Source organism: Haliotis rubra, unplaced genomic scaffold (assembly GCF_003918875.1).
Source record: "Haliotis rubra isolate DU_JTF1 unplaced genomic scaffold, ASM391887v1 Scf778, whole genome shotgun sequence".
Lineage (NCBI taxonomy): Eukaryota > Metazoa > Mollusca > Gastropoda > Lepetellida > Haliotidae > Haliotis > Haliotis rubra.
In genome coordinates this window covers 402,482-414,559 of record NW_025767499.1, presented here as the reverse complement: position 1 = coordinate 414,559, position 12,078 = coordinate 402,482, and the positions used below count along the sequence as shown (strand labels likewise).

At 41.5% G+C, this 12,078-nt stretch overlaps 1 protein-coding gene across 2 annotated transcripts; it reads left to right on the top strand.

The window, feature by feature from the left end:
• The first annotated feature begins 1,210 nt into the window (after positions 1-1,210).
• Positions 1,211-9,138, top strand: LOC124260823 (3 beta-hydroxysteroid dehydrogenase/Delta 5-->4-isomerase type 1-like). 2 transcript variants are annotated; one of them, XM_046695141.1, is made up of 5 exons: positions 1,211-1,326; positions 3,748-3,890; positions 4,390-4,551; positions 5,661-5,876; positions 8,034-9,138. In XM_046695141.1, exons 2-5 carry the CDS (start codon positions 3,752-3,754, stop codon positions 8,597-8,599), a joined length of 1,083 nt encoding a protein of 360 aa, XP_046551097.1. In that variant the 5' UTR covers positions 1,211-1,326; positions 3,748-3,751; the 3' UTR covers positions 8,600-9,138. The 2 variants fall into 2 exon arrangements, with proteins under 2 accessions (XP_046551097.1, XP_046551098.1); XM_046695142.1 differs by lacking the exon at positions 4,390-4,551.
• The last annotated feature ends 2,940 nt before the right edge of the window (positions 9,139-12,078 follow it).

Below are 12,078 nucleotides of genomic sequence, written 5' to 3'. Positions count from 1 at the left end.
ATTGAAACTCGGGTGAAAATGAAGTGTGCACCCTCCTATTCTCAATAGTGTGCACACACACCCAGCCCCCCTTTGTCAAAAAGCTGTATCTGCCCCTGTATACCATACCATTCTGTTAAAAAAAGCCCAATGTTTTAAAATTTAACGTATTGTTTAACTGTAAACTATGCATATTTTGTAATTTCATCATGAAAACTGTACAATCTTCCATGTAAACCATCCCGCCACCCTATATGTACTCTACAACTCAACTCTCAACTCATCAACATGTAAAAAGTAAGCCTTCCAGTGATTATCACCATATATATGCCATATTCCCAAGACATATGTATATAACTCGATTTTCTGCGGCAGCTCTTTTCTGTATAAATATTTATTATTCAATCATTTTTCAATCTGGTGTAATTTTGTCTCAGTATTATTCTTTTCTTGTCGAACTATTTCCCGGCCTATTGGAACCGTGTACTGGAGCAGGCGTTCGCCTATCCAGGTAAACGGAATAAAAATATGTTCTCCCGGCCTCAGCGTAATACAAGTTTGTTCAATTCTGTTTGTTTGTTTGTTGTGGTTTTGTTCTTTTGTTGGGTTATTGGTGTTTTGTTGCTGTTTTGCTTGTTTGTTTGGGTGGGTTTGTTGGGTTTTATATTTTTGTTGTTGTTGTTGGGTGTTGTTGTTTGTTTTGTTTGTTTGTTTTTGTTTTTGCTTGTTGTTGTTGTTGTTGTTGTTGTTGTTTTTTTTTGGGGGGGTGTACTTTTATTTAAAAAAGGAAGGGAGCACACACACAATCTTAACCTGAATCAGCTGCCACGTGTATGGTAAAACTGGTATATTTCGTGTGCTCTCACTGTACTGTTCAGTTTTGAGTCTGCTACACTAATACACATGCATTTATCCTGATATTTACATGGACCGATGTCGAACCGTCTCCTGTATTTAACCACGTATACTGTGTTCTTTGCAATAATATCAGAAAACACGTTCAACAACAACACATCGTCGTTTGAACAAGGAAATACCAGGGGCCTGAATAAACACTATTTTATTGTCGTGGTTATTTTAAGTAGCTATAAACTGTGAGAAAAATAACGTTTTGTAATCTGCAAATTTCATACCAGTTCGAAAGTTGAAAATGAACCAAGCGCAGATTTTCTGAGATTTTACTTCCCTTCACACAGTTGGAGTTGTGCTTTCTTAAAGGGAGTTAACTCCTGATGTACAGTTGTCATTTGAGCGGACGCGCTTTGTAGGTACAAAGTTCTGTCTTGAAATCCCATGACAGTGTACCTACAGGTGCATGACAACAGGGCGAGGGGCGTAGAAGAACAGGTAAAGACACAAAAACAGAAACACTGACATTAACGTGTTAAAAGCGTATGCCCGTTCACACGATTCGTTTGTAACATTAGTGTGGACAATCTGTGTTGTAAACACCGAGGATTCACTGTTGCGATTCACTTCTTTTCACGCATCACTGCCATCAGTTCAACAGACTCAAGATTAACAGGCGTGTGAATTATCTCCCTTTAACGTAATCAGCTGTGTTTCTTTCTAAACGAGGGTTGACTTATCATCAGTATTGTCATAGCTGCATTAGTTAAGTTCAGTAGGATTTACACTGTGGCCAGTGGTCATTTTCTAAGAAAATCGTAATATTTTGCCTATATGAAAATCGAACCACGGACCATCCTATCTTCGGCAAGGGCACTATCCACTACACTACACCACTGAGGCCGGTTAGAAATATGATCTTATTGAATATGTGAAGTTACTGAATATCAGTAGTAAATAATTTTACAGTTTATCAGGTTACTATTTTTCAGAATTTGAAATTTGCTTAATGTTTTTTTTCAAACATTTATAGGTTTTCAACTATGATGGAAATATGTTATCTTTTTACGAATATATGATGATGTATCAAGAATTGGAAACAATCAAACCTATAACAAAGATTTATATCTTTGTTCGATGTAAAATATAACACCTTTGTGTTGAAGAGGTTTAATTATAGCTTGTCTTTTGACAAATCAAAAACCCGCGTGACCCTCAGCAGCGTTGTCCCAGCTTTTAGGCAGTGTATTTATGAAACAATTATTCATAATATTCATTTGCAAATACATGTAAACTTACTTGCATTGTTCCTGTCATAAACTCTCAGTATGTTGCATGTTTGACTATACTAAAAACAGAAAACTTTTTGAATGAAATCCTTGAAAACTTTACACATTAATTGTGATAGTAAAGAGCATGTAAATTCATCCACTATGCTGACTGAGCACTGTTTTTACACAACTGTATTTAATGTCTGTATTCCTTCTGAAGATGCGTTTGAACATGAATGAGTGAGGAGTATTGTTTTACTCTACTTTTAGCAACATTCCAGCAATATCATGATGGGGGACACTAGAAAATTGCTTCACACAATGTACCCATGTGGGGAATCAAACTGGGTCTTCAGTTGAATGAATGAATGTGTTAACAGCTAGGCTGCCCTACCGCCATTACTCCAATTAACTAATGGCAATAACATCGCAAGGTTTATTTTACAACCACCTTGTTGATATTGTCAGAGATTCATCAAGAATTCAGAACAAAGTGCTTTTGGAAAGGAATTTGAACATGCTATTTTGTTCGAAGTTAGTGAGGTGAAATTGGGTTTAACGTCGTGCTTGAGAATATTTCGCTCATGTTACGACGTGCATGCATGTATATGTGTATGTTCGGCTGCTTGTACTAGCCCAGACTTAAGCTGGTTTTATAGTGCTAGCCCACTGAGATACCATGCCGCAGTGAAGCATGAATACCCTACTCAGACACATTATACTGACTCCGAGCCGACCAGTCCTTGTTGTACCCATTAATGCAGAGTGCCAGGCAGGGACCAACAAGTACCATATTTTAACGTCTTTTGGTATAACGCGGTCAGGGATCGAACCCGCAACCTTCCGCTCCTCGGCCGGACGCTCTAACCACTACACCACGGAGGCGGTCCTGTAAGTTAGTAATACCAGACCATTTAACATAGTAGTTTAAAGATGTGTTCAGTGCTGGGCATTAAACCAAGTGTAGAAGCCATACAAATTTCAAGTCCTGTGCTGGGATTTGAACCACAGACCTTCTGATACAAAGTCGGACACCTTGTCCACATGACCAAAGATGTTAACCCTGTCAGCAAACTTACAAGGTAAGGATGTCATCTATGGGATGACTCCACGTCCTGCTACATTAGCATTAAGACCTGTTCCTCTATATTGGTCTTGTTTTCTGTGATAAACTAATTTAGTTATTGAAAGGCATATAGAAGCTGGACGAACATGAATACATGACACATTTTATGGATAGCAACTTCTTTCTATTCTCTATATGACATATCAGAGCTAATGCTTGCTCCTTCATTCACCTGATAAAGAATTTAGAAAAATTGTTATCTGTCAAACATGTCACGCATTCATGATAAACAAGTTGTGGGAAGATGGTTTTCAGATAATGGTTTTTAACGAAAGACTTGAGAAGCACAATGCCTATTTCATGCCTGAAATAATTAACCTTTCAAGAATCCATAGTTGACTTTTTTCCCCTTTTGTCAGAAGTTATCTCTACAAAACCGGAACATTAATTATGATAATCACAACAGGAAATGAGATAATTTAATTCTATGTTGGCAATTTAGTGCAGACATGGAACTGATCATCTGTCTCTTGGCAAGATGAGATAATTCCTTGGTTACGTGATTTCTGTGACTGTTTGCAGAGAGATGGCAGACGCCTATCCAGTGTTGGTGACAGGTGGCACTGGTTGCCTGGGGCAACACCTCATCAAGTTTCTCCACACACATGCTCTGCATGTAACCGAGATCCGAGTTTTAGACATGGCGCCTTTCACCAAGAAACTTGGTAGGCTTTCATTGGTAACCTCATTGTCAGTACTTCACAGGTTTGTATATCCTTGAATACATGCGACTGTTACATACTGGTAACTAAGAAGAATCCGGCCAATCAGCTTACAGAGGCACTATTTCTCATGCAAGTGCGATTTGTAGGCCTGTATAGGGTTAAAATGTCCCAGCCAATTGAATACATCCGGCTGTTACATACTTGTAGATTGGGATAGTCTGACCTGTCAGCTCACAGCTTACAGTCCCATGAAGATCCGGGTTTGAATTCAGCAACCCATGCTTGTCATAAGATTTTCTGGTCCAGACTCGACTGCCATCATACAGCTGGAAATTTGCTGAGTGCAGAGTTAAACAACAAAACCAAAAAACACACAAAACCCATACAGATGTTAGTTATCTATTATTTTGTATTCTGAATTTGTTGGTTATGTAGCATTTGCTTAAACAGTATGATGTTGAGAATCAGTGGTGTAATGGAAATGGTCTGTTTGTAACAGAGTATGAGGAGAGAGTGCCAGTCATAAGCATCACTGCAGACATTGGGGAGTTAACTAACACGTCATCGTTCCAAGGAGTGAAAACTGTGTTCCATCTCGCCTCCATCATCAGTGTCAACAATTTCCCCGACACTGCGAAAATGGAGAGAGTTAATGTCAAAGGTGGGTCTTAGATTGAGTGGACTGTCACACATTGGGATAGACTGACTGACTGAGTTTGGTTTTACACCGCTTTTAGCAATATTCCAGCAACATCACGTGATTTTGGGACACCAGAAATGGGCTTCACACATGAGTACCCATGGGGGGGTCATTGAACCGGGGTCTTCAGGGTGACGAGTCAGCGCTTTAACCACTAGGCTACCCCCAGCAGGAGTGGGATAGAACTGGGGTTGGGTGAAAGGGGAAGGTGGGTGGTGGTGGGTGGGTTGGGTGAAAAGGGAGATGGGGTGTGGTGAGAAGGGAAGGTGGGGTGGGGTGTGGGTGGGTCAGTGGGCAGGAGGCAGAAGTGGGGTTGGGTGAGGAAAGGGTAGGTGGGTGTGTGGTGAGTCAGTGGGGGCAGGAGTGAAGTGGGGGTTGGGTGAGAAGGGGAAGGTGGGGTGTGGTGGGGCAGAAGTGGGGTGGGGTGAGAAGGTGGGGGTGGGGTGTGGTGGGCAGGAGTGGGGGGGTGAGAGGGGAAGGTGGGGTGTGGTGGGCAGGAAGTGGGGTGTGGTGAGAGGAAGGAAGGTGGGGTGTGGTGGGGCAGGAGTGAAGTGGGGTGAGGGAGAAGGGGAAGGTGGGGGGTGTGGTGAGAAGGGGAAGGTGGGGTGTGGTGAGAAGGGAAGGTGGGGTGGGGTGGTGAGTCAGTGTGAGTCAGGAGTGAAGTGGGGTTGGGTGAGAAGGGAAGGTGGGTTGGGGTGAGGTCAGTGTGGCAGGAGTGAAGTGGGGTGGGAGAGAAGGGAAGGTGGCATGTGGTGAGGCAGGAGTGAAGTGGGGTGGGGTGAGAAGGGAAGGTGGGGTGTGGTGAGTCAGTGTGGCAGGAGTGAAGTGGGGTTGGGTGAAAGGGAAGGTGGGGTTTGGTGGGTCAGTGGGGCAGGATGGGAAGATTGGGTTGTGGGTGGGAAGGTTAGGTGGCATTGGGTGGGTCAGTGGTGAAGTGAAGTGGTATGGGGTGGGATGGAAAGGTTGGATGGAAAAAATAGCATCATTGAAAGCCAACTGAGTGACCACTTCTGATATATACCAGATGGTGTTTAATGCTGTGTGATGCAGTAACAATGACTTGCATGCAGGCACCAAGAACATACTGGAGGCCTGTCTTCAGGCTGGGGTTGAACGCATGGTGTACTGCAGCACCGTTGATGTTGTATGTGGCTTTGACAACATCATGGATGGCGAAGAGCACACAACTAGAACCCCAGGCAGACTGATCTACGAGGGCTATGGTGGCACCAAACTCAGGGCAGAGGAAGCAGTGCTGACCTCTAGTGGTCAACCCCTACAGTCAGGTACAGTTGCCATACTAATCTCACAGTCCCTGAACCACATTATTTTCCCTACTGCCTGGCCCTCCCTACAATGTAGTACTAGGGCTTCCAAAGTACTAGACCGAGTCGGTCTAGCTGGACTCGAGTCCATTTTCAAGGACTCGAGGGACTCCGAAAAGGAAGATAACTCGATTATTTGACGCTGACAGACTGTCTGCCATGTGCTAAGCATGAGCGCCGCTAACGCCTAATATTAAGATATAACTTTATTATCCCGAGGAAACTCTTATACATCCAAACTGTCTCGGCGTGGATATATGCACAGTTCACAAAAATATACACAATGATTACATGCTCAAAACGAATGCTATTTACAAATAAAACTGACATGATATAATTCAATTAACCACATAGGTAAAGAGGCTGAATAATTCTAGTTCTGATGGTGATTCAAAATATTTGTTGCATTCACTTAATACTTGATGGTATGAAAGACTGCCTAGCTCTGTTTGTTTTGAGGGAAGGTAATCGTCAGCCATTCAGAAGGAAGTAGTTCAAAATGGTGAGATCAAATATATCAACTATCAAATCTAATTTTAGCCCCTTTTGACAATCTGGCGCTCATTGATAAAGGGAGTATACTCGAAAGACACTCCAGAAATTTTGCAAGCAGTATTAACAATTTTGAAAAGTTTGTTTTTGTTGAGATGAGACAGATCCCCATACCAACATAGAAAATTGTAGGTCAACACACTTTGAATAAAGGTTTGATAAAAAACTGTCATTACGGTTTTGTCAATGCCTTGACGATAATAATGTTCAGAATCAGAAATTAGGCCAGTAACAGTGGCATCATCTGCAAATTTCACAGTAAACAAGTCATATATTGACAAGTAACAGTCATTGGTATACAAAACAAAGAGTAATGGATGAAGGAACACAGCCATGTGGATCTCTAGTAGAGGTTGAGAGCAAAGAAGATTGATAGCCATTGATACTGACATACTGAGTTCTATGTACCCTGAATTCTTTAACCCATCTGATAATGTTTTTATTAACACCTAGATTAAATAGTTTACTCCTCACACGTGTGGCTGTATGATATTAGTTGCTACAAGTCTGAAGATGAGAGTAAATATTATACATCGCTTGAGTTTTCACTTTTAAAATGATTAGGTAACTATCTTGACAATTGATAGAGATGGAGAAAGATAAAAAATCAAACGTGATGGGCGTATCTTCATCTGGATAGTGAAAAGAGCAAAATAACCAAATGCCGCTTCAGCGCGTATCTCACTGCGCTTTGCAGGCAGTACAAGAAGTACGAAAGAAAAAACGTTTGTCAAGTAAACATCCAAATACTGATTCTGACCAATAGGAAATGTTAGTCACATGACGATATGTAGACGGAAAGAAGTAAGTGTTCACTTGTGTGATCGGAACACGCCATGCCGGGTTGGCGCAATCGCTTGTTTGAAAGGTATGAATTTCGAAAGTACTGGTCCGAGTCGAAGTCTCACCCCTCGAAAGTACTCGAGTCCAAAAAATGGACTCGTTGAAGCCCTATGTCTCACAGTCCCTGAACCACATTATTTTCCCTACTGCCTAGCCCTCCCTGCAGTGCTAAAGCCCTAAATAAAGCAAGTCTAGATTTCTTCAGATTCAGGTCTGAATCTCTGGTCTCCCTGGGGCTCCTTTTCAATTTAAATGGGTTTGTTTGTAACAACCAAATTATACATATTCAGAGACTAAGCGTTAGTCTATTGCCATACATGTGTCTCATCATCAACTCTTCTGTCATCTATAACAGGGGTGGTGGGTACGAGGAAATCATGGGACAGTCATGCCAAAATATGACTAAGATATGGGTGGGTCATCCAAAAGCATGACAAACACAATAGGAGAGTAATTATGTTCAGTCCATCAAAACTCAAATCCACATCACTCCCCCCTGAAATGAATGAAAGGTCCTTACATACACCTGTGGTTCCAATTACAGAGCTAAATCTGTGTCATTCCATATGTTGAATTAACTAATGTAATTTAAAACAAAAGTCTGAAAATCAGCCATATTTATCTGTTTGTGCAAACTGTAAAAAATAGTCAACAGCTTAAGTTTCATGAAGTCTTGGTTTTCACTTGTCAACATGAAGAATAGAAAGTTGAATGTTTGTACAGGTTCGAGGTTCCAGGCAGTGTCTCTGAGACCCACAGTGTTCTTTGGAGAACTGGATACCCACTACATCCCCTCAGTGCTGAAGATGGCCCACCGAAACGGCGGAGTGTTGGTTCAGATCGGCAACGGATCGGCTCTCTACCAGCATACCTATGTCGGCAACGTGGCCTGGGCTTTCATCTGTGCTGAACGGACTCTCAGATCAGCGGCAGGTGAGGAGAGCATCTCAGGACAAGCGTACTTCATCACCGATGACTGCCCACCATGCAGTCTTCCTGAACAGGTCCTCCCCTTCCTCCGCGGCAGAGGATTCCGGCTCTCTACGTACAGAATACCATTTTTCATTGTGTACTCTGCAGTTCGGTTTACTGAGGGCCTGCTGTGGCTTCTGTCACCCCTCACCAAGATTGATCTTGGCTTCTCAGCTTTTTCAATTTGGTACGCCAACATGACCTTGACCTTTAAGAGCAAGAAGGCAAGACATGAGCTTGACTATTCACCTTTGTTCACACCAGAGGAGTCAACAGCCCAGGCTAATGACTATTACTCCAAACTTACATTGACATGACATGGAGAAATGAATATTAGAAACAGATGCTAAGACCTTGACCTTCACTTGACCTCAGGAACAAGCAACGTCACTTGACCTCAGGAACAAGCAAGGATGCTCATTTGAACGTTGGCAACACAGTGGTGACAGCAGTTCTAACACCTTGACCTTCAACTTGACCTTAACCTCAAGAACAAGATGGTATGCTGACAGAGTATTAACACATGTAATGGCATACACTTACCACTGATTCATTTTGTGTAAGTTGTCTATGTGGACCCTCCGTTTCTGTTTTCAAGAGCTCTAGCCTCAAATGAACACTCACACAAATGATATTGTAAGCAAAATGTTCACTTTCAAAGTGCACCTTGTTAATATTTTTCTAATTTTTAGTAATGATTTTTTAATCATCATTTGGTTGCTTTACACGCAAATATATATTTATGTAATTTTATATATTGTATACATATGTATTTTATAATGGTCATATATTGAGCTCAACTGTGGTATTACTTTGTGACCTTTGACAATTCTGATAAAACGTAATTAGTTGCTTAGTTTGGTTGATATCCTCACAAGGAGTATACCATAATGACCATATACTAACTGGTTGGGTCACAGCCCAGTGAGACAGACAGGTCTACCTGTGGTCAGTGGTTGTCTGCTGAAGGACTGACCATCCAGTCAGACTGCAATAATGGATCTGAACAACCAGTCAGACCACAGTGACAGGTATGAACCACCATTGTCTGACAACAATAATGGATCTGAACAACCAGTCAGACCAGTGACAGGTATGAACCACCATTGTCTGACAACAATAATGGATCTGAACAACCAGTCAGACCAGTGACAGATATGAACCACCATTGTCTGACAACAATAATGGATCTGAACAACCAGTCAGACCAGTGACAGATATGAACCACCATTGTCTGACAACAATAATGGATCTGAACAACCAGTCAGACCACAGTGACAGGTATGAACCACCATTGTCTGACAACAATAATGGATCTGAACAACCAGTCAGACCACAGTGACAGGTATGAACCACCATTGTCTGACAACAATAATGGATCTGAACAACCAGTCAGACCAGTGACAGATATGAACCACCATTGTCTGACAACAATAATGGATCTGACCAACCAGTCAGACCAGTGACAGACATGAACCACCATTGTCTGACAACAATAATGGATCTGAACAACCAGTCAGACCACAGTGAAAGGTATGAACCACCATTGTCTGACAACAATAATGGATCTGAACAACTAGTCGGACCACTGTGACAGGTATGAACCACCATTGTCTGACAACAATAATGGATCTGACCAACCAGTCAGACCAGTGACAGGTATGAACCACCATTGTCTGACAACAATAATGGATCTGAACAACCAGTCAGACCACAGTGACAGGTATGAACCACCATTGTCTGACAACAATAATGGATCTGAACAACCAGTCAGACCACAGTGACAGATATGAACCACCATTGTCTGACAACAATAATGGATCTGAACAACCAGTCAGACCACAGTGACAGACATGAACCACCATTGTCTGACAACAATAATGGATCTGAACAACCAGTCAGACCAGTGACAGGTATGAACCACCATTGTCTGACAACAATAATGGATCTGAACAACCAGTCAGACCAGTGACAGATATGAACCACCATTGTCTGACAACAATAATGGATCTGAACAACCAGTCAGACCACAGTGACAGGTATGAACCACCATTGTCTGACAACAATAATGGATCTGAACAACCAGTCAGACCACAGTGACAGGTATGAACCACCATTGTCTGACAACAATAATGGATCTGAACAACCAGTCAGACCACAGTGACAGATATGAACCACCATTGTCTGACAACAATAATGGATCTGAACCATCAACTCTAGATACATCTGAACCGTTAGTCAGATAATGAAAGATGTCAACCAACACTGTCACACAAAAATGAACACAAACTCTCACACTAATGTAGTCGATAGATATGACTTTACAAATACTTAAGGATTCACCCATGGGGAACCCTGACAAACAACAGAGGCCAAGTGCTCAGTTTTGTGCTATTTTATTGCATATTTGGTTGAGTCTGTAATACAGAGACATAAATACACCGAGGGTCGTGTGCCTGTACAGAGTGCTCTCCCCTTGGACATGGGAGGCACAACACAGTATATATTTCATATACCCATGCTTGTATCACTGACTGTGTGACGTAGTCAATATTCACACTTTAGGGCGGATTATAGAGATGAACACAGATATCTAGTACAGACAGACAGACACATGGACAGAGCATAGGACAATATGGTAAAAGTTACAATAGTCATAAAATAGATGAAAGTTTCACAAAACTGTCTTACTCAATCACTGTCTGGCTTAAACACCCACAGGGCTTAATTTGTTGCCTACAGCACCTAAAGATATGGTGTAAGCAACAAAGACGAAGTACTTTAGACAATGTCGAGTGGATTATTGTAACACTGGTAGGCTTATAAGAGAAATGATAATTCTTGCAACAAGTATGGCCCCAGATTGTTTCACTAGTCATAATGTGTGAGTGAGTGAGTCGTCTTCAACACTGTTTTGAACAGCATTTCATTTGTACCAAAGGCTGGTCAGCTTTATAGAGGGTAGCTGGAAGTCCTTAGACATTATTTGGGTGTTTATTATCTATGATAAACCCAGCTGACAAACCCAGAAACATGAAAAAGGGCAATCTAGGTTTAAACCCATGATCACAGGTTCCTGTCATGCTCAAGGGAGGCAATTCGGCAAACTGTGGTGCCTTAGATGATTAGCCTACCCAGTATATTCAATAGATCATGAAACATTATTCTGATAACTTTGTTTGTTTCAGTCATAATAAGCATCATAACTTCATCATGGTTGTGTGATCACATTTTATTACCAGATAGTGTAAAACGAGATAAACTTAGATATTTGAATGTGGACTTGTTGACATGTTATTTACATGTTCAAGATAATGTCAATGTGTTAAAAGAACTAACTACAAGAGTTCCACTTCATTGGGATAAGACTCTATATGATTCCCAGCAATTAAACCAGACATTTTAGACCAACATGACATTTGAGACCAAGATGATCACTAACCCATGAAGTTGTGACACTCCATAGGAGGTTGCATTAGAAATTCTGTCAACTGCCAATCAGCATTGAAGCTGTTATAAAGCTCAGTAAATTCCTATATGGCTCGATATATGCCCATGGGATTCACTGTAAAGTTATTGGTGTCAGTGTAATCCCTGTTGGGTTCAATTTAATGCCAGAGGTCAGTGTTGTTATGGTTCAATGTAATGCCACATTGCTTATTGTAATGCCACAGGGTTCAATGTAATGCCACAGTGATTATGGTAACCCCATATTGCTCACTGAAACACCATGGGGATTAATCTAATGTCATATGACCGCTACAATGCTGGGATCATTGTAATGCCACAGGGTTTA